The 27364-nt window shown below is 41.7% G+C and overlaps 1 protein-coding gene and 1 non-coding gene across 4 annotated transcripts in view; both read left to right on the top strand.

Annotated features, from left to right (window-relative positions):
• Positions 1–27364, top strand: part of Adgrv1 (adhesion G protein-coupled receptor V1) — a 580259-nt gene that overhangs the window by 511153 nt on the left and 41742 nt on the right. For all 3 annotated transcript variants that reach the window (XM_039103389.2, XM_039103390.2, XM_039103391.2), the window contains one exon: positions 4866–4987. In XM_039103389.2, coding sequence (XP_038959317.1) covers positions 4866–4987 — 122 coding nt within the window. The remainder of the gene's footprint in view (positions 1–4865; positions 4988–27364) is intronic.
• On the top strand, positions 8467–8625 carry Rnu1-149 (RNA, U1 small nuclear 149). Its single transcript, XR_005501733.1, has one exon. It is a non-coding gene; the product is annotated as a U1 spliceosomal RNA (small nuclear RNA).

Raw genomic sequence — 27364 nt, 5'->3', positions numbered from 1 at the left:
CATGTTTGTGATTATTTCAGAACAAAAGAAAAAGTTTTAAGTGCTAAAGTCATATTTAACTATTCAAATCCCCATGGTGTGTTAGTGCTGGAATGATCTGTACCTGGGAATTTCTGTGGTAGTCTATCCTCATGCCTTTCAGTATCTGTGGTAGTCTATCCTCATGCCTTTCAGTATCTGTGGTAGTCTATCCTCATGCCTTTCAGTATCTGTGGTAGTATATCCTCATGCCTTTCAGTACGTGTGGTAGTATATCCTCATGCCTTTCAGTACGTGTGGTAGTATATCCTCATGCCTTTCAATAGCATAAAAATATATTTATGCTTGGCTGCTTTCAGATTTCATTCAATTTCTAAAGTGGACATAGATTGTGATATCCACTATTAAAATCTCTTCTGTAAAGACATCTAAAAACTCAAATGAAAAGGGAAACATAACTACAGAATCAGAGGAAATTCAAAAAAATCATTAGATCCTACCACAAAAGCCTATATTCAACAAAACTTGAAAATCTGCAGGAAATGGACAGTTTCCTAGACAGATACCAGGTACCGAACTTAAATCAGGAACAGATAAACCAGTTAAACAACCCCATAACTCCTAAGGAAATAGAAGCAGTCATTAAAAGTCTCCCAACCAAAAAGAACCCAGGTCCAGATGGGTTAAGTGCAGAATTCTATCAGACCTTCATAGAAGACCTCATACCAATACTATCCAAACTATTCCACAAAATTGAAACACATGGAGCACTACAGAATTCCTTCTATGAAGCCACAATTACTCTTATACCTAAACCACACAAAGACCCAACAAAGAAAGAAAACTTCAGACCAATTTTCCTTATGAATATCGACGCAAAAATACTCAAAAAATTCTGGCAAACTGAATCCAAGAGCACATCAAAACAATCATCCACCATGATCAAGTAAGCTTCATTCCAGGCATGCAGGGATGGATTAATATACGGAAAACCATCAACATAATCCATTATATAAACAAACTGAAAGAACAAAACCACATGATCATTTCATTAGATGCTGAGAAAGCATTTGACAAAATTCAACACCCCTTCATGATAAAAGTCCTGGAAAGAATAGGAGTTCAAGGCCCATACCTAAACATAGTAAAAGCCATATACAGCAAACCACTTGCTAACATTAAACTAAATGGAGAGAAACTTGAAGCAATCTCACTAAAATCAGGGACTACACAAGGCTGCCCACTCTCTCCCTACTTATTCAATATAGTTCTTGAAGTTCTAGCCAGAGCAGTCAGACAACAAAAGAAGGTCAAAGGGATATAGATTGGAAAAGAAGAAGTCAAAATATCACTATTTGCAGATGATATGATACTATATTTAAGTGATCCCAAAAGTTCCACCAGAGAACTACTAAACATGATAAACACCTTCAGCTGCGTATAAATTAACTCAAATAAGTCAGTAGCCTTCCTCTACACAAAAGAGAAACAAGCCAAGAAAGAAATTAGGGAAACAACACCCTTCATAATAGTCCCAAATCATATAAAATATCTCAGTGTGACTTTAACCAAGCAAGTAAAAGATCTGTATAATAAGAACTTCAAGACTCTGAAGAGAGAAATTGAAGAAGATCTCAGAAGATGGAAAGATCTCCCATGCTCATGGATTGGCAGGATTAATATAGTAAAAATGGCCATTTTACCAAAAGCGATCTACAGATTCAATGCAATCCCCATCAAAATACCAATCCAATTCTACAGAGAGTTAGACAAAACAATTTGCAAATTCATCTGAAATAATAAAAAACCCAGGATAGCTAAAACTATCCTCAACAATAAAAGGACTTCAGGGGGAATCACTATCCCTGAACTCAAGCAGTATTACAGAGCAATAGTGATAAAAACTGCATGGTATTGGTACAGAGACAGACAGATAGACCAGTGGAATAGAATTGAAGACCCAGAAATGAACCCACACACCTATGGTCACTTGATTTTTGACAAAGGAGCCAAAACCATCCAATGGAAAAAAGATAGCATTTTCAGCAAATGGTGCTGGTTCAACTAGAGGTCAGCATGTAGAAAAATGGAGATCGATCCATGCTTATCACCCTGTACAAAGCTTAAGTCCAAGTGGATCAAGGACCTCCACATCAAACCAGATACACTCAAACTAATAGAAGAAAAACTAGGGCAGCATCTGGAACACATGGGCACTGGAGAAAATTTCCTGAACAAAACACCAATGGCTTATGCTCTAAGATCAAGAATCGACAAATGGGATCTCATAAAACTGCAAAGCTTCTGTAAGGCAAAGGACACTGTGGTTAGGACAAAACGGCAACCAACAGATTGGGAAAAGATCTTTACCAATCCTACAACAGATAGATTATATACAACAGATAGCCTTATATCCAAAATATACAAAGAACTCAAGAAGTTAGACTGCAGGGAGACAAATAGCCCTATTAAAAATGGGGTTCATGCTAAGACTGAACCCCCAGTGAACTAGATTTTTGGGGGGATGGCGGGCAATGGGGGGAGGATGGGGAGGGGAACACCCATAGTGAAGGGGAGGGGGAGGGATTAGGGGGATGTTTGCCTGGAAACCAGGAAAGGGAATAACACTCGAAATGTATATAAGAAATACTCAAGTTAATAAAAAAAAAAAAAGAAAGACAGAAATGTAAAAAAAAAAACAAAAAAAAAAAACAAAAAAACGGGGTTCAAAGCTAAACAAAGAATTCACAGCTGAGGAATGTGGAATGACTGAGAAACACCTAAAGAAATGTTCAACATCTTTAGTCATAAGGGAAATGCAAGTCAAAACAACCCTGAGATTTCACCTCACACCAGTGAGAATGGCTAAGATCAAAAACTCAAGTGACAGCAAAAGCTGGAGAGGATGTGGAGGATGTTGGTGGGATTGCAGACTGGTACAACCATTCTGGAAATCAGTCTGGAGGTTCCTCAGAAGATTGGACATTGAACTACCTGAGGACCCAGCTATACCTCTCTTGGGCATATACCCAAAAGATGCCCCAACATATAATAAAGACACATGCTCCACTATGTTCATAGCAGCATTACTTATAATAGCCATAAGCTGGAAAGAACCCAGATGCTCTTCAACAGAGGAATGGATACAGAAAATGTGGTACATCCTCACAATGGAATATTACTCAGCTATCAAAAACAATGACTTTATGAAATTCATAGGCAGATGGATGGATCTGGAAAATATCATCCTGAGTGAGGTAACCCAATCACAGTGCACACATGGTATGTACTCATTGATAAGTGGATATTAGCCCAAATGCTTGAATTACCCTAGATGCACAGAACACATGAAACTCAAGAAGGATGACCAAAATGCGAATGCTTCACTCCTTCTTTAAAAGGGGAACAAGAATACCCTTCGGAGGGAATAGGGAGGCAAAGTTTAGAACAGAGGCAGAAGGAATACCCATTCAGAACCTGCCCCACATGCCGCTCATACATATACAGCCACCAAACTAGATAAAATGGATGAAGCAAAGAAGTGCAGGCTGACAGGAACCGAATGTAGATCTCTCCTGAGAGACACAGCTAGAATACAGCAAATACATAGGTGAATGCCATCATTAAACTACTGAACTGAGAACGAGACCCCCGTTGAATTAATTAGAGACATGACTGAAAGAGCTTGAAGGGGCTTGAGACCCCATATGAACAACAATGCCAACCAAGCAGAGCTTCCAGGGACTAACCCACTACCCCAAGACTATACATGGGCTCCAACCTCATAGATAGCAATGAATAGCCTAGTAAGAGTATCAGTGGAAGGGGAAGCCCTTGGTCCTGCCAAGACTGAACCCCCAGTGAACGTCATTGTTGGCGGAAGGGCGGTAATAGGGGGAGGATAGAGAGGGGAACGCCCATAGAGAAGGGGGGAGGGGTTAGGGGGATGTTGGCCCAGAAACCTGGAAGGGGAATAACAATCGAAATGTAAATAAGAAGTACTCTAGTTAATAAAGATTGAAAAAAAAATCTCAAATAACATTCCCTCACTAAATCAAAGGAGACAAGTGGAAATGACAATAGTCCTGTGTCCCAGAATCACTGTCAGAGAAGCTGGAGAAAATGATATCTCAGTAGTTGAGAGCTCTGCCGCCCTTTCAGAAGATCCAGGTTCAATTCCCAGCACACACAACGTGACTCGAGGCTGTCTGTAACTCCAGTTACCCAGGATCCGACACCCTCTTGTGGCTTCAACAGGTGCTGCCTGCAGGTCATACAAAACATGTAGGCAAACACTCATACACAAAAATTAATAAAGTCAATTTAGAGCTCCAGTGGCACAAGTAACCCATTGTGTGGTGTACTTAATATGGAAACCATCAGGACAGCTGCAGAAGAACATGGTGGGTAGAACGTTTTCTGATGGCCAGTGAGTTAGTCACTTCATCTCTGCTCAGAACAATCACAGTACATTTTGTTGTCTTCTCGATGGATAAAAGCTGAGTAACACAAAGAACTTTAAACCTTATGGTTTAAATGCCATGCTGGAGTGCGCTCACTGGGGAGCACAGGGCTACACCCTAGTCTTCACAAAATCTTTGTACTTGCTCCTGCCACTTCCCACACAGTCCAGTAGGTGGTAGCCTCGGCAGGGACAAATGTCTTCCTTCCCCCTTCAAGCAGACTCGTTTAAAAACCAGAAACTATGTGGCTCTGTGCAATGCCTTCCCTTCTCCACACAGGAAAAGGATTTCCAAGGTTGTTCCCTGCATGAGTATTAGGGTATAGACCATCTATCATGAGGAATCCAAACTAGTACTGTGTTTACATGTGATTGATCATGCAGTGTTCTGAACATTTTTCCTTGTCTTCTTTGTGATTTCCAGAAATTCCTCTGATTTTATATCTCTTCGCCCTGATTTCTCTGACGTGGCTTTGGGGAGGACTGCATATGGCCTACCGACACTTCTGGATGTTGGTTCTCTTTGTCATTTTCAATAGTCTGCAGGTAAGTCAAGCCTTAGAGGCAACAGACATTTAATGAATGCAAAGCACCAAGTGTCAACATTCAAAATTTAAGAGTCTACATATAGATGAGTTTGTGTACATCATGAGTGTACAAAGTCTTAGAATAGTGTGGTGGGAGTTAAATATTTAATACTCAAAATATGGCTGGAATGTACATATAGAAGAAAAATATTTACTTGCGTCTCTTCAGCAATATGGAGTAACTGCAAAAATGTGTTCTTTATAGATAGTTATACTCAGATGGCAACCATGGAGAAATGATCCACATATATGGGGCATAATGTATCTATACATTAGTTCAACTGAGCAGGGAAATTGATGGTTAAACAGTCTCCTCTTAATGTAAGACAATTTCAGTGACTAAAAAATTATTTTACCCCTTCTCAAGTTCAGTAATGGCAATTTTAAATTAATTTTGCAAATATGCTTAGGTAGTATAACTAAGGGATATACCTACAGCAAAATTTTAAGCAGACTTTTTAGTGCTTTTGTGAAATGGAAAGATGTTGCGTCCTGAAAATTATCAAATGAAACAAATGAAAACATTTTTCTTATTTTGCAAAGTGAAAAAAGAATCTCTTAGACTAAAATAATTCACTAAAATTACCAAGAATGCTTTTACATATAATTATTTTGTTCATCATCTTATAAAATGAATATGTGCATAGATACATACAATGAGAATTATAGCATGCAGCTGAAATATGATTCAGGGGTAGAACATTTATTTAACACACAGGAGGTCCATGGGTCACTAACTATTCTTAAAAACAGAATGAGAGTAAGGGGAGGCAAATTCTTTAATCAGAATACAGCCTATATGATGATATTTAATCTAAGTACATTATCTGTTTTGGAAGGAAAAAGCTACAAAGTGACCTAAAAGTTTGTAGTCTCAAGAATACATGGGCACCTCTGTGTACGCATAGTAGACGTTCACTGGCACTGTTAATACCTAGAGAAGGACCACCACACCCCTGTAGGACCAATGATTGAAATGAGTAAACCATCAGCTTTAAGATATGCCATAGTAGGTGACATTTATGCTGAGTATTGTGAGGGCTGAAGGACCATTTCCCTCTGCCTGAACCAGCATGTACTCTAAGTAGAAAGGTGGGGCATTAGGCCAACTTTGGATAACTACATTCTCACAGAACTAAGATCAAGGTCCACACTGATAGCCTGCTGTTGTATGACAAAATTTTCCTGGGGAGAAGAAACACACACCAGATAGGAAACCATGACAGACTAAAGGATGATGCCACCAAAGTCCAACTAGGTGAACCAATGAGTTTCATTGGGGTTACTTAAAGGCTATAGGTGAGGAGTTATTTACAAGAGCAGAAATGACTCAAAAGACCAACTCCAGCGTGGGTGACAGCTCACAATAGCCAGGAACCTGGAGCACACTGCATAGTCTACACGTAGCTCAACAGGTTCCAGACTGTTCTCTGCAGGTGCCTCAGCTGCTCTAAACCTCCTCTAAGCAGTTTAGTGGGTTTTTGTTTCTTCCAGGAAGCTGGTCTTGTCTGAGAGTCTTTTTAGCACCTGGGCTGTGTTTACCATGGCGGGGGAAGGGCCTAGTGAATCTGGTCAGTTTCAGGAACTTCCTGAATCTATTTTTTAGTCGTTTAGCTCTTGTTTAAGCAGCTCCCAGGCAAGATGGAATGTTTTGATCTCAGAAAAAAACTATTACACAAGACTTTCACATGTATTTTATTTGGCAGCTGCCCAGTGATACACAGGTGTGGTTCAGATCTTTAAATATTTGCGGCAGACCTTTAAAAACTGAAAAACATTGAAAACCTGAACTTCTGACGTACAAAGTACTGTGTGCACGGTAGTGTTTTTCAAGCCCCAAGAAGAAGCCTCTTGTATAGAGTAGGTGTCTTCACCTTATATATGGTGTGCTGTATTGCCCATAACTAAATCCTTAACACCCTTCATGCTCATTAGACAAATGAAGAATGTATGGCTGTCAACAGGCTACTTCAGACTGAGGAAGCAGGGTTAGCCAAGGCTGTAAACAAGGAGAGTGGTCAGTGTTGTCTAGATTAAGAAATAGGAGGAAGAGAGGAAACAGAAAGTGCAGGCTGACAGAACTACCAGTTGCCCATGCTCTTGCAGTGCTCACCGTCAGCCTTACCCAATCTGAAGCCTTGGATGTTTTGGTTGTTTGGCCTCGATGATTTCACTGCCAGTGTTAACCTTTTTTCCCCCTTGGATGTGGTTGGCATGCTCATATGCCTGTGCTTACCTGTTCAGACAATCACTGCAAGTGTTTAGAGCGTAGTACTGAAAAGAGCCACTGTGAGCAGGCAGGCTGTTGTCATCGGATCTATGGGTGTTAGCACAGTGCTGCGGTGAGGGGTAGCGACAGGCTTTAGAATTGTTGAGGTTTCAGTGATTGAATATGAGACATAGAGTGCAAAGGAGGAGCATCGCTGAGAAATCCCTGATTTGACTGATAAGTGAATGTGGTTGCCTCTCTGTGATGACGTGGAGACCCCAACTCTTAGAAGATGTAGGGCCAGTGAGGTTTGGGAGACACTGGCAGTTACAGCGACATTTTTGAGTGGGTGCATGGAGATGCCAGTGGAAGGGAGCAGTGGAGAACCAGGTTGTGAGTTTGGAGTCACTGTAGAAAAGAGAGCTTCAACAAGAAGTGGTACCTACTCCATGGCTGTGAATAGACAACAGAAAGAGAAGATAGGAGCGATGTGACCTTGTGGGTGGCTCCACAACCTGTCTGTGCATTCAGAATCCACCCACTATATGAAGGGGGCTGTCCATAGGCAGAGCCTCACTGCCACAGCCTCTGTTATAATATCTGAGTGAACTCTGAAAACTTAAATGTCTGGAAAGTTTTTGAGTGATCCAGAACTCATGTTTTAGGAGCCACAGTTTTAAAGGAGAATGTTTTTTTTAAAAAAAAAAAAAAAGCAAAACAAAAAAAGAGTGTCCCCGCCAGCGGGGACCCAGTTATTCAGGGTCCTGAAGAGGCTTTCTACCTGTGGGCCAAAATGGGGGTGAAGAGAAGAAGGAGACCAAGCAAGATTCTGTTGTCAAGGTCTCATTTATTGGGGTGAATGTTACAGCTTTTAAGGCTTTCAGGTAGGGGGAGTGTCCTTTGTGAAACACAGAGGAGAGGGAGGTGCGGATACAGTCAGTGATAGCTGGAGGCAAAGAGGTCAGGCGGTAGACGATGAGGTCAGGCGGTGGAGACACTGGGTGTTGATTCAGGAGGTAACAGGTATCTGCTAAGGGAGCTGAGGCATCCCTTGAATGTTATCTTCCTGTGCCGTAAATTCATGGGAGAGGCTTTCATTCAACAATCTTAAGACTTATGGCAGTCATCTTAGGGGTGAGTCTCTGTGGCCAAACAGCCCAAAGTCACCTAGCCACTTTGAGCCATGCAGTCAAAAAGCGGCTAGGCCCAAATCCAATATGACTCCGTGCAAAAGAGGGGAGGGGAGGGATGCCATGATCACAAAAGGGGTTTTCCCAGGGTGAGGCTTATCCATTGCACTCTGGCTGAGCCCTGTGATTTCCCCCAAATTCAAGAAACTTGACTACATAATTTGTGGCAGTGGGGGACTACATTCATGCTCTCCCCTTGTTTAGAAAAATACAAAAACAAACAAACAAAAAGATCAGAGTTTGAGATAAGGTTGGTTCACACAGAATTTTGAGCTTTGTGGAAAGAACCAGAAAGGGAGAGATTGATAACTGAAAACAGGCTCTGGTGTAAGATCAGGCTGAGGCACGAAGAGCAGCGCAGAGGGCTTCTCTGAGAAGAGACATGCCCTGCTAGCTGGAGAAAACCCAGTGATTGAGAGACAGCTGCAGCTGAGAGACAAGACTTGTAACGCCCTCTTCTCTCTAGTTGAGCAGCAAGGCCATGTGTGGAGAAGTTCAAAGCCTGTGGACTTGTAGGCAGTTTTGAGCCACCCAGTAGGGATGCTGGGAACTGAACTCAGATCCTCTGAAAGACCAGTGTGTGTTCTTAACCTGTGAGTCATCTCTCCAGCATGAGTTTGTCATTTGTTAGTGGATTCATGCTACTATTTATAGATCAGCTTTTTTAAATTACTTTAGCCAAAGTATATCCAAATTTGTTTAACAATGAGGGAGAATAATCACCAGGCTGGTTCTTGGCTGGGAGGCACAAGTAGAACCTCATCAATCATTAAAATACTGAAACATTACTGTACAAACCCACTGAATCTATCCCATGCTTCTTTACATCTCCTAAACATCCCCAGATTTTAGCCACAAAAAGGCTAATGTCTCACTAGCCTGGGAACCCCCATGATACAATATGACTCTGTCTAATCAGAACCAGTCAGAATCAGTCTGATATATATCATTTATTTCAGGTTTTCTTCTATATTTCTTGCACTGTCTAAACTTCACTGGATAGGGGAAGAAAATAACGAATGGACTACAAAATCAAATGCTCCCCCACTCTACATTTGGAATTTCCAGTTAGCATCCAGTGTAGTTCACTGCAGGTGTCTGCCTAGATACAATCCACAATTAGTCATAGCTGCTTTCTTTGGAGGATAAACAGCTCTTGGGAAATGAGCATTGTTAAAATAATCAGTTACAGAGAACTAATTGTTTCAAGACACTCCCTTCACCAGTGCCTTTGGATAGCCAAAAAGCCAACTGTAACAAGAAATGTCATTTTGTTTCCATTAGAGACTTAGCACATGAACTATTCATGAAGAGTGAAAAGGCAGCCTTCCCAGAAAACCCTGGATAAACATGTAGAAGCCAGGGAGGCTGGGACTCTTCACTGATTTATCCCAGAGCGACATCAAGTTCACTGGGGGAGGGGGAAAGAAAGAACTACATTTGCTTTGTAGAGTAAGATTCAGAGAGTCTAATGAATGCCTTATGCACTCTTCAGAGCTCCCCGACCCTCTGTAACTTTGCAAACGGATACACAGAAGTTGGGAGGAGCAGGTGTATTTTAAGTTCCTCTCTCACTCTCACAGAGCTCTCCAGGGTTTGGTAACATATGGTCTGACGAAATGTCTGTTTATGTGAACTTCTTACTCCTTTTGACAAGGAACGACACCTTCTCAGAAAACTGCAGGATTCATACTTTTGCTGGAACTTGTTTTTCCCAGCATGATCATTTGATTCTGATCTGCCAGCAAGAACATCCAACGGTGTAGCAGGATCTTGTCACCTGTGGCACACAGACTGTACTTCCTTTTTTTTTTTTTTTTTTTGGTTCTTTTTTTCCGGAGCTGGGGACCGAACCCAGGGCCTTGCGCTTCCTAGGTAAGCGCTCTACCACTGAGCTAAATCCCCAGCCCCCAGACTGTACTTCCTGAAGCTGACTCTGACCTTCCAAAACAAGTGCCTCATTTTCTCATGCCTCCACTTGTCCCCATATGATCATTTAGTTTGTTTTTCCTGCCTTTTTAATCCTGGGCCCTCTATACCCACTTTTAAAATTGACTTTCACTATGTAGCATGGTCCATGAGGGTTTACCTGGAAAACTCCTAGCATACCGGGACACCCCAAACTGCAAGCCTACCAGATTTGCAGTAACCAAGGTGCGAATGTCTCTTTAAAACTGGTTTGTTTGGTTGTTTGTTTTTTGGTTGGTTTTGTTGTTGTTTGTTTGTTTGTATGTATGAGTTTTTTGAAAACAGAGCAAGCAGTAATGTATGAGACTGGATTATATGTAGTCAGTCATATTCTTTCTCTTATTTTTAATGTATATTTTCTCAGGATCTAAAATTTTATTATTTTTTATATTGTTCAAATTCTAGTATGGGGAAGGGTTTTTTATATAAATAGTTTTTCTAAACACATATTTTTCAGTTACATTTAATGTTTGACTGTCGGGTTCTCTAGAACGAGTGTAAAACTGTCACTGGGTCCTCAGGCTCAAACCCAGAGTTTTAGGCAGCCTAGGCAAATTTTCTGTTGAGTCATATACTCTAGTCCTGTAATGGTAATTTTTTTAGTTTATTTATTTATTATATATAAGTACACTGTTGCTGTCTTCAGACACACCAGGAAAGGGCATCAGATCCCATTACAGATGGTTGTGAGCCACCATGTGGTTGCTTGGGAATTGAACTCAGAACCTGTGGAAGAGCAGTCAGTACTCTTAACTGCTGAGCCATCTCTCCAGCCCTATAACAGTAATTCTATTCATCAATTTGACAACTCTGAGCTCTAAGTTCTAGTTGTCTGTTTTCTAAATGGGTGCTGATTATAGCCCTAAGTTATGTATTTATATGTATTTATATATAATATGTCAATTATATATATAATTTACAAGCTATGTAGTATTTTATAAATGTAGAATACTGTAAATTAACCAATGAATGGAGACAGACTTACAGTCTTGGTGTTCAAGTCTAGCATTAGAGGACTGGCTCTCCCTGACCTTTCACCCACACCTCATAGGTCCATCTGTCCTTGGCACCTGACACACAGCTCTTGTGTGTCATTGTTCCTTAAAGTTCAAGCAAGTGATTTATAAAGTTAGGCATGTCTTGTTCTGTGACTGCAGATAAAGAGGAAGGACAAGAGTAGAGCCTCCACCCCACATCACTGAAATGCAAATGGTTAAAGCAAACACAGGCTCAAGAAAGGCTTTTGCAGTATAAATTCCCACAGCCAGCAGTCAATGTACAACCTCTGAAGAGAAATGTTTGAATTTCTTCACCACAGTACAACTTAGTTTTCCTTTCAAAGGTGTGGGCCTATCCTAACTTGATCCGTAGAATCTGTCTTCAGGCTTTGTGATGGTTAACCTGGTTATGCCACCTCTTGGGAATAAACTCGGACAAAAGTCTTTTTGTTTCTTCTAGAAACCATTCCTTCCTGCAGTTCCTGGTTGTCATCTCCTCACTTCTCAGTCCTATGAGAGTCTTGAATTCTTCACCTTCCAGGCAGCTGCTTTCTCTCCAGTTTCCTAGCCTTCCACTTCAGGCACAAGTGGCTTTAGCAGTGCCAAATGGCACTGTAGTTCTCTTTTATCTGGACTTTCTTCTTGTATCTCTAGCCTTGGTTCCTTGGTAGATTTGAACTTCCCTGTTTAGGAGAGAAAGTCTGGTGCGTAGTCCAGAGTGCTGTTTCTATTGTTCATCAGCCAAGACTCTGAGAACTGCAACATGCGGAGAACAGAAACAAAAGCAAAAGCAAACTGTAAGCACAGGGTGTCCCTCTTAATGGGCTTCCTTGTTCCCAGGGTTTGGCCTCTCAAGTATCAGCCATTTTGATTGCTTTCCGATGCCTTCCATCCACCATTTTGTCATACTATATACGTGTCTAAAAATATTTTCCTAGCTTGCATGGTTCTATTCAGTGACATTACTCTGATACTATCTACCTCATCAGAGCTATCGGCAAAAGTCTAAATGGATTCAGTTAAAAAAAAGTCTCATAAATATTTAACTGAAACTAAATGCATATTAATAAGTGGTGCTACTAAAAGCTATTGCAATTCATCAGATATTAAGTGACTATTCTTAAACCATATGCACTAACTGAACTGTAATCCAAGGCTATTTGTCCATGCAACATCATGTAGTCAGCAGGTGAGGTACACTTTCTGCCTCACATATCATCAAATTAAATAAACAACTGGTTAAGACCTTAGAATCTATCTCAAACAATCACAAATTTGCCTTCAGAAATGTACTGACCACAAAATGACCACATCAAAAATTGGAATTAAAAAATAGAAAGGGTCATCAAACCGTCTGAGCAAGTAAAAGCACTTGTAGCACAAGCCTGGGGCTGAGATCAGTCAATAGCGTTCACAGTGGGAAGAGATCGTCTATTCCCAAAGCTGCACTCTGACCTTCATGTGCATGCCATGGCTCAGACACACCCACACCCACACTCTCACACTCACATCACATGGACATATGCAATAAGAATAAATACACGTCTCTCTGAGCATGAGCCACCTTTCTTGGAAAAGTTCTCCCTCCTCGCCAAAGAAGCCTCCCCATTACAACAGAAACCATCATAGAGAACCATAACTCAGAGGAAAGCCCAGCCCCAAGTGCATCACAGTTCCTGTATCTGTGGTCTATGGAAGAGGGGGCAGAAAGACTGTAAGAGCCAGAGGACCAGGAAGTCAGCTATAGGAGAGTCTGTCCTAGAAATGGCTGCACAAATAAGATGATGGATGATGGATGATGGACGACGATGACGACGATGACGACGACGACGACGACGACGTTGATAAGTAATTGCAGAACCAGTGGACATGGTACCATGAAAGGAGGATTGCTAGGAGATGGAGTTAACTTCCCCAGGGATAAGCTCCAAGCTGTCTCCAGGAAAAGTGATGTACTCACTTCATGGGGCACCATGCTCTCGAGCTACTATGGCAATCTGTGTAGTCAACACATTCTGACTTGAACTGTTTTCAGTTTAGGAGTTTAGGAGTACAACCTCATCATATGTCAAGAAACATCTGTATAGTCAAGATCTACAAAGGAGATGAATGATAGTTCATTTGAAATGAGATACTTAGGAAAATGTAAACACCATTATTGGCTTACTAATTTGTTACAAATTTTTTTAAAAAAATTTTTATTTCTGTCTTAGTTTGGGTTTTATTACTGTGAGGAGAAACCATGAGCAAGGCAACTTTTATAAGGAACAACATTTAATGGGGGTTAGCTTAGTTTCAGAGATTCAGTCTATTATTATCTTGGCAGGAAGCATGGCAGCATACAGGCATATATGGTGCTGGAGAAGGAGCTGAGAGTTCTGCATCTTAATCCAACTGTAGCCAAGAAAGACTATCTCCTAGAGAGGGCAGAACTTGATCGTCAGGAGCCCTCAAAGCGTACCCCCCACAGTAATGCACCTCCTCACTTTCTGATTGTAACACTTCTCATGGGCCAAGCATATTCAAACCACCACAACTAGCATAAAGTAATTATTGACTGTAATGGACTCCATTAAAACACATAAAGCCCTAATTCCCTCTCTTGTCTTAAGACTATTGCATTTCGTTTCCATGTTGGTTACTTGAACAAAGCATAATAAAGCAAAGACATTTGTCTCCTAGAAATGACTAGAAAGTGGAAAGTGGATGCTACGATTACTAACAACAGTACATGGAGAGATGGCTCAGCGACAGAAAGCACACACTGCCATTTAGAGAACCTGAGCTTGGTTCTCAGCAACCATGTCAGGCAGCTCCCAGCTGCCTCTGATTCCAGCACTAGGGACTCCAATGTCCTCTGGACTCCTTGGCCATCAAATACCTCAATTTATGTTACAGTAACAAATATAACATCACTGACTTATTAACTATCTATTATCCTAAACCCAATTCTCATTCATAGTGAAATGGCCCTGAAAATTTACATCATTTGCTTCCTCAATTCTGCAACCTAACTGGTCTTAATAGAAGTAGCCTTAAGCAACAAGTCATGTTAGTGAATAAAGTTTCTGTTACTCACTCAGGACATCTGAAAGCACTTATTAAGAAAAGGTTAATGGGACTGGAGAGATGGCTTCACAGTGTAGAGCACTTGCTGTTCTTCCGGAGGATCAGAACTCACGTCTCAGGATCCATGTGGTAGAGGCAGATCACAGTGATCTTTAACTGTGACTTCAGGGGATACGCTGCCTCTGCCCTCACCTGCACTCATATTCTTATACCCACATGTACACACATGACAAAGAGTAATAAAAATAGATATTAATAAACCAAGTCCTCGGGTGAATATTCACGTATTCAGTCCAGTATTCAGGAAGAACTTCTCCCTCCCCTCCCCCAGGATGGAGGTAAAGTTAATGTATATCCTCACCTCAGGGCAACACCCAGATTCTCTCCCACCTCACTGTTTTTCACATGCTAAAGGACCTATGCTTTTAACTCCTAACTGCCTTTTATCCAACTGATTATTCCTTTATAATGTAAACAACAGAACTCTTGCTGGTGCTGTGATGGGTATGTGTCTAGGACACCAGAGTCCACGGGTTCAACCTTGAGTAATACAAAATCAGGAAAAGATAGACCTCACTGGACAGAAGGATATGAGACACTAAAGACTAAGGCAGAGTTATAAAACCAAGCACTGGAGCCTATGGCCCAGGGTTACTCATGTCTAGCAGAAGGCCTGGCCGAAAATACCCCAAGGCAACATTCACTGAGGTCAAGAGAGAGGCTGAGGTTACTTCCAAACACTCAGTGATGCTTTAATCCAACTCCACTCTTCTGATGTCTTTAACACACACTGTTTTTCTAAAATATCTGCTGATATTGTCATTACAGCAAATGCAGGAGAGAGCTAATGTTTCTAGGAAAATGCTAGAATTCTGGTTTTATTTCTGTCTACTTAATTGGCCATTGCAGTGAGAAAACAAAGACTTTACTTGCAATAGCCAAGGACTGGACAGGGCATAGAGTGACAATTACTGCAGTACTCAGGAGAAAGAGGAACTGCTCCAGATGTAGCTGGTTTCCTAAAATGGAGTGAGGGTTTAGAAATCAAACAGTCCCTGGTCTCGCCTCCTTTCCCTGCCTTCTCAGCCCTGTGTGGATGTGCACCCTGCTATAGATCCTGATGTCCACCTCTGCCTGTGGCCCTAGCAAGGACCAAAGGTGAGAGTGGAAGAGATCAGCTGAAGGTAGAGTTGTGTATCCTCATCAAGTGATTGTCAGAGTGACTGTCCACTAAGAAGAGGTCATTCTTAAAGGAATCTGTGTGAACTGAAGTGCTTAAGGATAGTTGACAGGCAGGCACAATACAACTGAATATCTGCCCATGATTTTCCTCCAAAAGTAGTCAAATACTCCATCTCTTCAAACTGTGTCAAACTCATTGTGCATGGCATGATCCTATCTCCGTGAGGATAAGTTACCATCTTCCTGTATAGCGGTTCTAAGCCATTACATATGGCTACTTTTAGGTCATCAATCAACCTTTGTGAAGAATTGCTATAACCCCTTGGCACCCCTCATTCCCACTGTAAAGGTTTCTCAAGAGTTTCAGCTTCAGCAGAGTCAGCTTCTTTGTCATTCTGTGAGAGTACAGGTTCTCCCCCTCAACTTATAATTGAGTTACAACCGAGATAATCCCACAGAATCAGGAAACACCCTAAGCCGCAGATGTATTTTACCTTTCTCAAACATGCTTGGAACCTTAGCATGCAGTTTAACAAAACCACTTAACATGAAGCCAGTTTATAACGAGCACCCAAATATCTCCTGTAAAATACAACCCTGACGTGTGCAGGACAGCATGAACAAACGAAAACACAGGAGCCAGGTGATCAGTTTTGGGAAGTCCAGATTGGCATTGGAAGTAATCCACTCACAATAACTTTCCCATTATCAATGCACTTTTCTTTCTTAGAGATTCTTAGGAATACCCACGTTTAAGACATATAAAAATGACAGTCACCCGATTCACTCATTGTAGTTTAAAGTTCTGTTTTTTTTTTCCTAAAGAAACCAGCTAAGTAGCCTTTCCAGGAATATATAAAATATTTTCATATTATCTTGAATTTTATACAGCTGCCAATTTGTTATTACCAAAGCAGTTTTAATGTTGAAGAAATGTCTAGGAAAGTAAGTTCATTTTCAAATGGGTATGGGTCTGAGACAGAATTTGAGCGTCTCTCATCAAAGTCAACATGACTTGAAGTATGTACAGTTTTCCATAAAATGGTAAAAGATTATAATTCAGTGAAGACTGGCAGATCCCCAGAGTGGGTAAAGATAGCCCACTCTTCAGTGTGCACTTAGCTGTGGCTCTCTTCAAAGTGGGACCATGAGAAGAATGTCACGGACTGTGCGAGGACTCTCAGGATGCATCTCTGAACCGGTGTGTTCTCTGTGTTTGCTTATCATCTAAGTATCTCTCTAGGCTTAAGAAGACGTGCTCCAAAACGTCCTCATTATACCCTCTTCGGGACTCAGTGTTTCCTTATTTATATATAAATGATGAGAGCCTCAGGTTTGGCAACTGCTAAGTTTCTCCTCCCACACTAAAATTTAGTAGTTTCTTCTTTGGGCAAAGTGTACAGCAGGTGTTTTTCCGTTTCCTTTTGTTCTTTAAAAATGCCTCTAAATCACATGAGTCAAATGGCTTAGGAGAAAAGAAGAGTCCAATAAATAAAAAGGGCACATCTACCAAAACAAGACCACGTTTCGTTAGTCCTTCATATTTTACCTCAGCATGTTCTCTTCCCTCCCAAGCTTGGTGTGCATGGTTTCCATGCAGAAGTAAATAGGAGCCAATTATAAAATTTGACTGAAATGTGGCTCTGTTCAAATCACCAAGAGTGGCTCATGAATCAGTGTGAATTAGCAAGATCACATGCGTGCCTAACCTTGATTCTAACACTGCTCCTGTGTTTGTTTCCATCACTTCCTGGAGCCCTGAGGCTGGTTCTTTCTTGCTGCGTTAGAGTGGCTTTTGTCCCACTGTCAGCACTGACTTGCCTAAGTATCTGCCCCATCCTTGCTACTAGTGCACAGCCTGCACATACATGTCCCATGATTCTCTTCATTGTTATCTCCCAGGACAGGACATCCTGTTGCCTTTTTGTTCCTTTCCTGTAAAAAATATGGGCTACTCTTGCTTCTCTTGGAAGCATTAAGATTTTCATCATAGAACTAAATTCTCCCTGGCTTTGTGATCCTAGGTCAATGAGATCATTTTACAGACCTTAGTTGGAGTGTCTGACCTTCCAAGTCATTTTTTCTTTTAAAATTTTCTTTCAGTTCTTCCCATCTTTTGGTTAAAGTAGTCTTTGAGGAAAGGTCGTTACAAAAAAAATGACAAGTTTAGCCAGGCACTTTGCTTTATTCCTAGCATTATGGAGGCAGAAGCAGGCAGATCTCTGATTTGAGGACAGCCTGGTCTACAAAGTGAGTTTCAGAATTGTTGCAGTAAAAATAAAAAATGAATCCATGGCTACCAGTTCCTGTGCCTTCCCATTCCACTCGTGCTCCAGCTGTTTCTCTGCCAGCTGCTCTCACACACTGTCCCCTTGGGGGGTTGTTACCATGCCTGACACACACATTATGTTGGTCAGTCCATTCTAGCATGGCAATACACCACGCTAGCCCCAGGCATTCTATAGCCTAGCACGGCTTCCAGAACTGAGACGGGTTGTCTCTGCCCTCCGAGAACTTTGCTTACATCCCCTGTAGCCTGGTAAGATCAAAGCTCTAAAAACTTGTAGTTTAACAATTAGATTTATATGTTAAATTCTCATTCTACAATATATCCACAGAATAAATCCACTGCCAATTAATAAAGATAGAAACCGCCCACCTAGATAAGATAAAATTGACCTAGACCACCTGGATAAAATTGACCTAGACCACCTGGGTCAGAATCCTCCTCCTCCTCCTCCTCCTCCTCCTCTTCCTCCTCCTCCTCCTCCTCCTCCTCCTCCCCTGTCTCCATCTTCCTTCCCTCGAACCTCCTCCTCCCTCTTTCTTAGACTTTTCCCCACCTACTCTTCCTTCTCATCCAAAGATAGACTTAACCTTATCCTAGACCCGCCCTGCTGCATAATGACATCATCCCACACAGACCATCTAGGCCTACATAGAAAAACCCTGTCTCAAAGAGAAGAGGGGGAGGGGAGGAGAAGAAGGGGGTGGGGAAGAGGAACAAACAAGGTTTATACCATATACTTCAAGGATAAAAAAATAAGTATGGAACCTTTAAGGAGGGAGCTTTGCTTCTGGATTTTGAGAACCTATGACCTGAGTTGCAAAGCACTCCACTAAGAATTAGGAAACATAGACCAGGTTCTATCTTACTGTGTGACCTCGGTCAAGATCCTAAAGCTTGCTTTCTTCATCTTAAAGAAGCACTTAAAGTCCCTTAAAGCTCTCACCTGGGACTTTGTGCTTTAATTGTAAAACTTCAGAAAAGCAAACTGAAAGAAAAGTGAACCATGCCTTGTATCACCACCCGAAAAGGTTTTGTGAACACTCTCATGTAGTCTTTTTTTTTTTGTAAATTTCTCAAAGTTTTGAAATATAAATCTCTCTATAATTCTTCTTTTGAGTTGAGAAACTGAGACTGCAGGAGTTTTGGGCATCTCTAGGCTAGCAGGCCATCAGGGCTGGCACTGGGAAGTGGAGCTGCAATCTCCAGCAACTACTGGTCCCAGAAGGCTTCGGGGTTATAATTCCTCACGTGTAGATGTTCTCCTATGTGTGTGTTCCCTATGTAGGTGCTCCCTAAGTCTTTCCTTATTCTCTCTCAGATATCTTGGGACTTACAGAACACATTTTATATTCATACTTTAATTTTTATTTTTACTGAACCCGCTCTCCCAAATGCTACATTTATAATACTTTGATACATACACAATAAAACAGCAACTCAAATGAGAATAACTTTATAATTAGATACTTCTTTGATCATACAATAATTCCCCATCACTAGTTTCATTTGGAAAGGGAACAACCTTTGGCATTCTTTTTTCTCTCTGAGAAAAATAAGGGGAAAAATAGTGTCACTGAGCAGATGGGGTAATATAAATAATTCATATACCCACTCATGGTAGGGTTATAGTCATGCATTAAATGCATTAAAGAAACCCTTGCCATAATCTTCCCTACCTTGTCTCCATTATTCCAGGACAATACTTACATTTGCATTCATTTGACCACACCATGTAACATAGAACCGTCATTATAATGCATTGTTAGTTATCTTATGTGATTTGTTAAGTACAGTAAACTGTAGAGCATGGGTTAGTAATTTTGTGATCACATGGCTTAGGAGGACTTGGATTTACTGTCACTTTCCCACACTGTGAGTAACTTCTTACCACACACAATACATTCATACAACACTGTACCCAATTCAGTCATACAGTACTGTACACAATGCAGTCATACAATCTTGCACACAATATATAATACAATCATGGCTGTGACAAAATACCTGAGCAATACAACTTAGAGGTGGGAAGGCTTATTTTGGTTCACCTGTTTGGACGTCTCATTTCCTTCTGGCAGGCAGGACACAAATTTGAGCAACTCACTCCCAGCAGCCAAGAAGCAGGGGTGGGGGTGGACCCACTAGTGGCTACTTCTCATTTTATTCTATCCAGATCTCTAACCCATGTGATGGGGCTACCCACACTCAGGGAAGGTCTTTTCCTCCTAAACTAATCCTCATAGAAAAATGTCCCCACAGTCACTCAACAGTGCAATTTTCTGACCTTCTAGGCAGCTTTTAATTCAATGAGTTTGACAGTCAGGGTTAACTACCACAACGGTTCCAACTGACTATGGAATGCTGTTTTAGAGTTGCAAACTCATGAGTGACACCATCTACGTATGTGAAGGACAGCCAAGTATATGGAACTGAAACAAAATTACTAGTTCCTCTCAGTGTGAAAGGTGGTTTTATCTTGTGTTGTTCGTATTTATTGTTGGCAATAATACTACTGACCTGAAGGGTTAGTAGAGAACCAAGAGAAGCCAGAAGTGGGTTCAGGAAAGGTGTGGTCTTTGAGGTGGGCTGTAGAGGTCATTGAATGAGAGTGAAGAATGTCCCTATAGGGGCTAAGTAGAAGAAAGGAATGGATAAAGTCACAAGTAATGCACAACATAATTTGGTTTTTTTTCAAACGTATCTGTAACTAGGAAAATAACACTGAACAAACCCTGGTACAGGGACGGGTACTAGGAGCAAGCGTTAGTGTCCCATCAGTGTGTGTTTTATTAGAACAGTTTAGAAAACATTATAAAATTCTTCTGTGGAATTTAAAACTTGAATGCTGGCTTTTTGCATTCCTTCTACAAATTCAGACAGCATCAGAAAGAGTCCGCTAAAATATAAACCGTTACCATAGACGTCCTTGATCTTTCTGGATACTGACTGCAGAGTGAGCACACAACAATGGGAGGAACTTTCTATAATAAATAACACAGGTCCGTAAGCCAGAATTGTAATCTAGGGTGTAATGTTCTTCAGAGTGGGCCATAACAGTCTATTCATGCATCTCAGCAGAGCGGCACCTCATGCAGAGCTAAGAGCCTGTGGGATCAGAAGCACAGGGGAACGTGCAGTTCAGTATATAGTGAAATGGCACTGACGGGAGCAACCTTGTCATCACAGTACAGGAAATGGTAGCCCGTGTGCGGGTGTGCATGTGTGTATGCGTATGTGTATGTGTATGCATGTGCGTACACACTGCATATGTGTATGGGCGTGTGTGCCAGAGTTAATATGTGGAGGTCAGAGGACCACTTCTGAGAGTCATTTGTCCCCTTCCACCATAGGCTTTGATCATCAGGTTTCCATGGCAATTACTTTTACCCAAAAAACCCTATCCCAGCCCCACTGCTCTTGTGTTCTCAGTCTCCAGCCTCCATCTTGGCATAGTCAAGCCAGGATTCCATAGACATTCCACAGACATAGACATTCCACAGACGTGCTGTTACCTCTGGCTCTGTGTGGGCTGTAGGAGTCCACGCTTAGGTCCGGTGCTTAAGCTGTGCGCATGTTATCCACTGAGTCATGCTCCCAGCCAAGAAGGGATGCCTAAGAAAAAAATAATTTACATTATTTCTAGAATCCTTTGATAAAGAAAGTGTGTGTTTCTTTAATGTCACAGTTTCGTGAATGTTCAATGTTTCTGAAGGCTGAGCTGCTATAAGAAATTTACAGACATTTTTCGTTTGTTTCGAGACAGTATCGCACCTTGTCCATGCTGCCTCATATCTTGCCCTGGCTTTGAACATGTTACCTTCCTGCATCAGCCTCCTGAGAAGGGCATGATAGGCAGATGCCACCATGCCCAGTGGCTAGAGACTTAAAAGTAGTGAGACTGGAATTTTAGAGTTCTAGAACATACTTTAGAGAAGTTTCAGGGCAGGCTTCCTAAATTTCCATATTTATTTAACACCTTTATGATAACAGTATTTACTTCTTTATGATTTTTATTTCTTCTTCAAATGCTTCCTATTTCTCACTTTTACCTCAAAGAAACTGTGGGTCACTACTACAAACCTGAAGATATGTCCTGAAGGAAGGAGTCTCTCTGCCTCCATTGCTCTGCTCCCTCTCGGAGTTTTACATATCAGACTGGCCCAGTGATTACTAAAGAATGGAGATCACCTCACACTGAAAACAGATCTTGAGCTAGCAATTCCTGTAGCCATCTTGGGCTCCAGATAACTTGCTGACTTCCTCAAATCCAAACCAACGTTGGCAAGCAGGATCAGTTTTATCTGAAGCTTCCATTCTCTCCTTTCATTATAAATGACAAGGGCATCTGATGGGTTAATATACGAATGCACTTTTGCTCCCTTCCTAGAAAACATACCATAAAATACAATCAGGAGGAATGAACAATCAAATCATAACAACAAGAGGCAGCTCAGTTCAAGGGAAAATGTACTGTGGTGTTTGCTCTCTCCCAGTCCACAAAAGTAGCAAACTGGGAAGTTGAAAACAGTAGAAATATCCCTAAAATCCTGTACTCAGTATTCAACAGTAAAGAATGACAGTTACTGGAATCGTCACACAGCACGTTAACTTTGGTACTAGCTGAAAGGAATCACAGATGTTTACTTAAACAAGCCATATGGTTCCCAGTGACTACAGAAGAAGGCCCAAATGGATCCTGTTGATTGCTTGGAATTATAATACTAAGCAGTGTGATTAGATTTTAAATAATGCTATAAGCAATTCTTCCAGGGGGCATGAAGAGCTCTTCAGTGCTGTGAGGCTGGCTTCCTTCTAACCTATCCAAGAGTCTTTGTGACTTTAGGAAGGAGGGAACAGGCTGTTTAGACTATGAATTAACAGTATGGCAGTCTGTTGATTTCAAAAGCATCCCAAATTTTTATTATGAAAACAAATAAGAATTAAATGTTTTGGGACAAGTCCTGGTGCTTGCTGTGAAGCCGGCTGCATTCAGGTTGCCAATTCCGTTTGCTTTTGCTTCATCTGCAAGGCACTGCATTGACTAGCTATCTAGCCTGGGAGCTACCTGCCTTACCTATAAACTCTGCACCAGTCCCCCTTTACAATAACTCAGATCTCTACTAAGTCCTCTTGCACAAGAGCAAAGCCTCTGTAGCTCGCTCAGTACCTGCAGAATAAAGCCCAGGGGTAATAAACAACCCCCCATGGGTGGGGTGCTAATGGGATTTCCACACTGATAGTAACTACTTCATCTTTGGCCTCAGGCGGTCACTATCTCATTACCGGAATTTTGAAAGCAGGAAGTTATGATCTACTAAGTAGACACCTGTGGATGATCTGGAACTTGGATGCCTGCCTTGTGACGTTAGGGAATCAGACTGTATCTTATGTATGTGCTGCTTCTGAAAGAGACACACCCAGGCACTGCCTTTCCCTTGTTGCTCCCAGCCCTGTTTTTGTTTTCTGTTCTTCAGTTCCTCTGTTTTCTACAGCAGTGGTACAGAAAGGACAGGGCCAAGTCACAGAACAATCCTGTCTCCAGCCCAGTGTTGCAACAGATTACGTCATGTACTGGACTTCTTCCACCAGGAAAAAAATAAATAAACTTACAAGAAGCAGAGCAACTTCTCAAAGCAAAGCAAACACAGAGCCCATGACTGACTGCATTTGGCACTTAAGAAAATAGGCACTTGCAGGAGACCTAGTGTGCTGACTGGGGCATCAGCTTCTCTTTCCCACAAGGCCATCGCACTGCCTTGTTCTGACCTCACGTCGCTCCCTAACCCCATTCTCCGTTTGTCATTTGAATCAAGCATGGAGCCTTTAGTTATCTCAGCTCCTTTAAGTGGGACAGGACCTCTGGCTATCAGCATAGCTCTTAAAAAGTGCTGGATAATTAAATGTGTTTTTAATATAAACATTGTTTTGGTAGTACACACTGGAAAATGATGAAGCATGTAAATATTTGAAAATGTCAGGCCGGGGATGAGGTGCTAGAACTTGTTAGTCATTTCCAGACCAGATTTCTGCAAATCAGTGAATTTGTGGGAGAGGAGTGGGGCACTGCAAGCTTCAAATAAGAGATTGAATTTAACAAGGATTTACTGAGGACCACTGCTAGCCCTACAATTAAGATTTATGGGCTTTCCTCTCTGAAGGGAGGAACTGGGAGAGTGGGTCTTCAGGGAACACTCAGGCAGTTGAAGACAAGATGCCAATGAGGGGAAAACCAGGACACCGTGCTATGGGGTGGAACAGAAGAGATTACCGTAAATTAGTGACTGCCCAGAAGACTAGAAGGAAGTAACAGGTTAACGCTGGAGCCCGGCCAAAGATAAGACTTAGAAACATCATAAAAGGCTTCATAGTGTGGTGGAAGGGGGGTGGGCATGACGTCACCCGCCCTGAATCCCATTCGAGCATAGTGATAGTATTTGGTCATCCTCCCAGTGTACCTCGCAATGCATGTGTGTTCACGGTTTGTTGATCTGGTTTTCAGCTAATACAGTTGTATTAGCAGCTTACAAACAGGAAGTACATTTAATCAGAATAAATCTTGAGAATTATTTAAGTTCATCAGACTCTTCTCTCTCTCTTCCCCCTTCCTCCTCCCTCTCTTCTTCTCACTCTTTCCTCCCTTCTGCTGTTCCTTCTCTTCCTAAATAATAAAGCTGCTTCTAACATGTGCTTACTGTGTGCTAGGCATGAAGCTAAGCACTGCAGGATTTCACTTACAGGGGTTAGGAGTGTCACTGACCTTTAAGCAACATAGGCCTCTCTGACGAAAGTACTCAAGTCTGTCTAATCTTTTGTGGCTTACATCTGCCTTCTCTCTGAGCTGAAGGATTTTCAGTGCATTCTTGGCGATCAGACCATTTACCCCACTCTGTGTTGTGCTGGCCCTGACTTTTAAGTTTTTCTCCATCTCTGAGGGCAGAGAGAGCTCCATCCTTCTGCAGGTTTGTATGTTAGGAGCCAACCAATACAGGTAGGAAATATTTTTACCAAATCATACCTGTACTGAGCACAGACATATTTCTCCTCTATTATCTCCTAGGCAATATAGCATTAATACTAAATTTATATAATCTGTATAAAAATATTTACACAGACTCTACCTTGGATTAGGTATTTCAAGTAATCTAAATGTCATATTGAGATATGAGAGTCTGTGTGTCAGTTATATGGAAATACTATCAAGAAGGACTTGAACATGCTCGCATTGTGGTATCCTCACCAGAGTCCTGGAGCAACCCTTCCCTGACCTGACGACATAGAGAGGGATCACTGTAAGTTCACGGCTACTGTTTATGTAGACAGTACTGCCTGTGTGACAATGTCTTAAATGAATCTCAAAAGGTCATGCGTTAAAGGCTTGCTCGCAGCAGGCAGTACTCCAGCAAGTGTTAGAAGCTTTTAGAGGTAGGGTCTGGTAGGGAGAAAGCAAGGGCATGGCAGACATGAAAGGTGCTATTAGGACTCTGTCCAACCAGCCCTGTTGCCCCTCTGCATTTCCTAGCTGTCATGAGATAACCGAGGTTCTTATGCCACACGCTTCTTCTGTGGTGTGTCACCTCCTGTAGGGGTAAGAGCAGTAAAGGGAGCTACCAGGATTGGAAGATTTGAGCCAAATTAAAACTTCCAGATGAGTCAAGTATCTTAGGTGATTTTGTCACAGAAGTGGAAACTTCACTAACATTCTCTGTGTTGGATTTCAAACTGTGACAAATGGCTGAGGTGCCTATGGAACACATCAAACAGATGCAGGCAGACAGCAGGCTGTCCTGTCATCTCTCAGTCCCTGACTGTTACAGGCCCTGCTGGCTGATGTATCCCACCCCTACCCTAAACTTCTCCAGTACGGGGGACTGGGCTGCCTGTGCCCTAGCTGTTCCTGGATCTGTAATCTAACCAGTTTGATAACCTGTTCCTCGTCGGTCTTCTACTCTCTTTCCTTCCTTCTGGCTGGCTCCCTTTCTCCCCTTTCCCTTTCCCTACATCCTGTCCTCACATGGTTCATATTAGCCCTGGACTCTCACAGATGTCCCTGTCCTCGTCTCTGCTCTCCCACATGTCTCTAATAGACTTTCTCCTCACCATACCTGGGAGCAGCCATGTTCCTTCCCTTTTATTTCTTTCTTCTGGTGCTGACACTGAACAGGTCATGTCCTCTTTTTTCCCTTTCTTTCCTTTCTTTTTTTCTTTTTTTCATTCACTCCTCAAAAGGAAGTGATACATATTGAGTTTGAAGATCTATTTTTTTACTGTGTATGTGTGCTATGTGCATGTATGTGAGTGCCAGTGAAGCCAGAAGAGGGTGTCATATACTGTGGAACTGCATCTGGACTTTCTAAGCTGCCTGACATGGGTGCCAGAGACTGAATTGCAATCCTCTGGAAGAGCAGCCAGTGGTCTAACCACTGAGCTATCTCTCTAGCCCAATTTATCCTCTTTAAAGGGTCCTTTAAATGATCAGTATTTTCACATTTTTGCCAGTGGTTTGGAGTATAAAATATTCTCATGAAGAGAAGGTCTATAGCTACAATTCTCCATTTTGTATAAATGAACAAAGGTAAGCAAGACCTGCCCACAGCGCTTGTCTTGTCACTTCAATTAGCCCAACTATCCAACCTAGAAACTCCCTCATAGGCATGCCCAGAGTCTTGTCTCCAGCAATTCTATATCCTGTCAAGTTAGCAATCAAGATGCCTCACACTGGCCTTCTCTTTGACCACATATTTATGTAGCCACCTGCAGGCCTCTCCCTTCTCTGAATGTCAAATTTCTCATCTGACAGGCTGCAGAATGTTCATGTATGTATTTGTGCTTCTGTCCATTCTCTCCACTCCACCTGCATTTAAACTTGTCAGAAGCAGCCATTGTTGTCAGTCTGGTTGTTAATGCAGAGAAATAAACCAGTTCTTCAGTCAGATGAGCTGATGGATAGAAGATAGAGAGATAGATGATAGACAGACAGACAGATAGATTCTTATCTATCAAGATGATCAAGGAACTTCTAATTCTGACAGTAGTAAATGCATAATTCAGACAAAGGAAGAGTGCTTATAAGTCTTTTAAAAAATCAGATTTGTAAAATATAGGTTTATGTCTCCTCAAAATACAGGTTGAAGCCTGATTTTCATTGTGGCTTAGGAGGGAGGCACATAGAACGTGCTGCTGCCTTAAGGACCCCACTGTCCCTGGTGGGGTTAGTGGCCTAGAAAGGAGGCCCTTCTACATAAGACACCACCAATTAGAAAAAGTCCTCACCAGAGAGCTAGACTACTAGATCCTAGGAGCCCAAGAACTGTGAGCTGTCTAGAAACTCTTCTAGGCCTGAAAAGCCTAAGACAAGAATAATTTCAATAACAGCACAGTTCAGGTTGACTTGAATCTACTTTTTGGCTGTACTGGAAAAGGGTTCAAACAT

This window comes from Rattus norvegicus, chromosome 2, assembly GCF_036323735.1.
Source record: "Rattus norvegicus strain BN/NHsdMcwi chromosome 2, GRCr8, whole genome shotgun sequence".
NCBI classification, from domain to species: Eukaryota; Metazoa; Chordata; class Mammalia; order Rodentia; family Muridae; genus Rattus; species Rattus norvegicus.
Note: the sequence above shows the minus strand (reverse complement) of the source record. Positions and strands in the feature narration are given on the sequence as shown.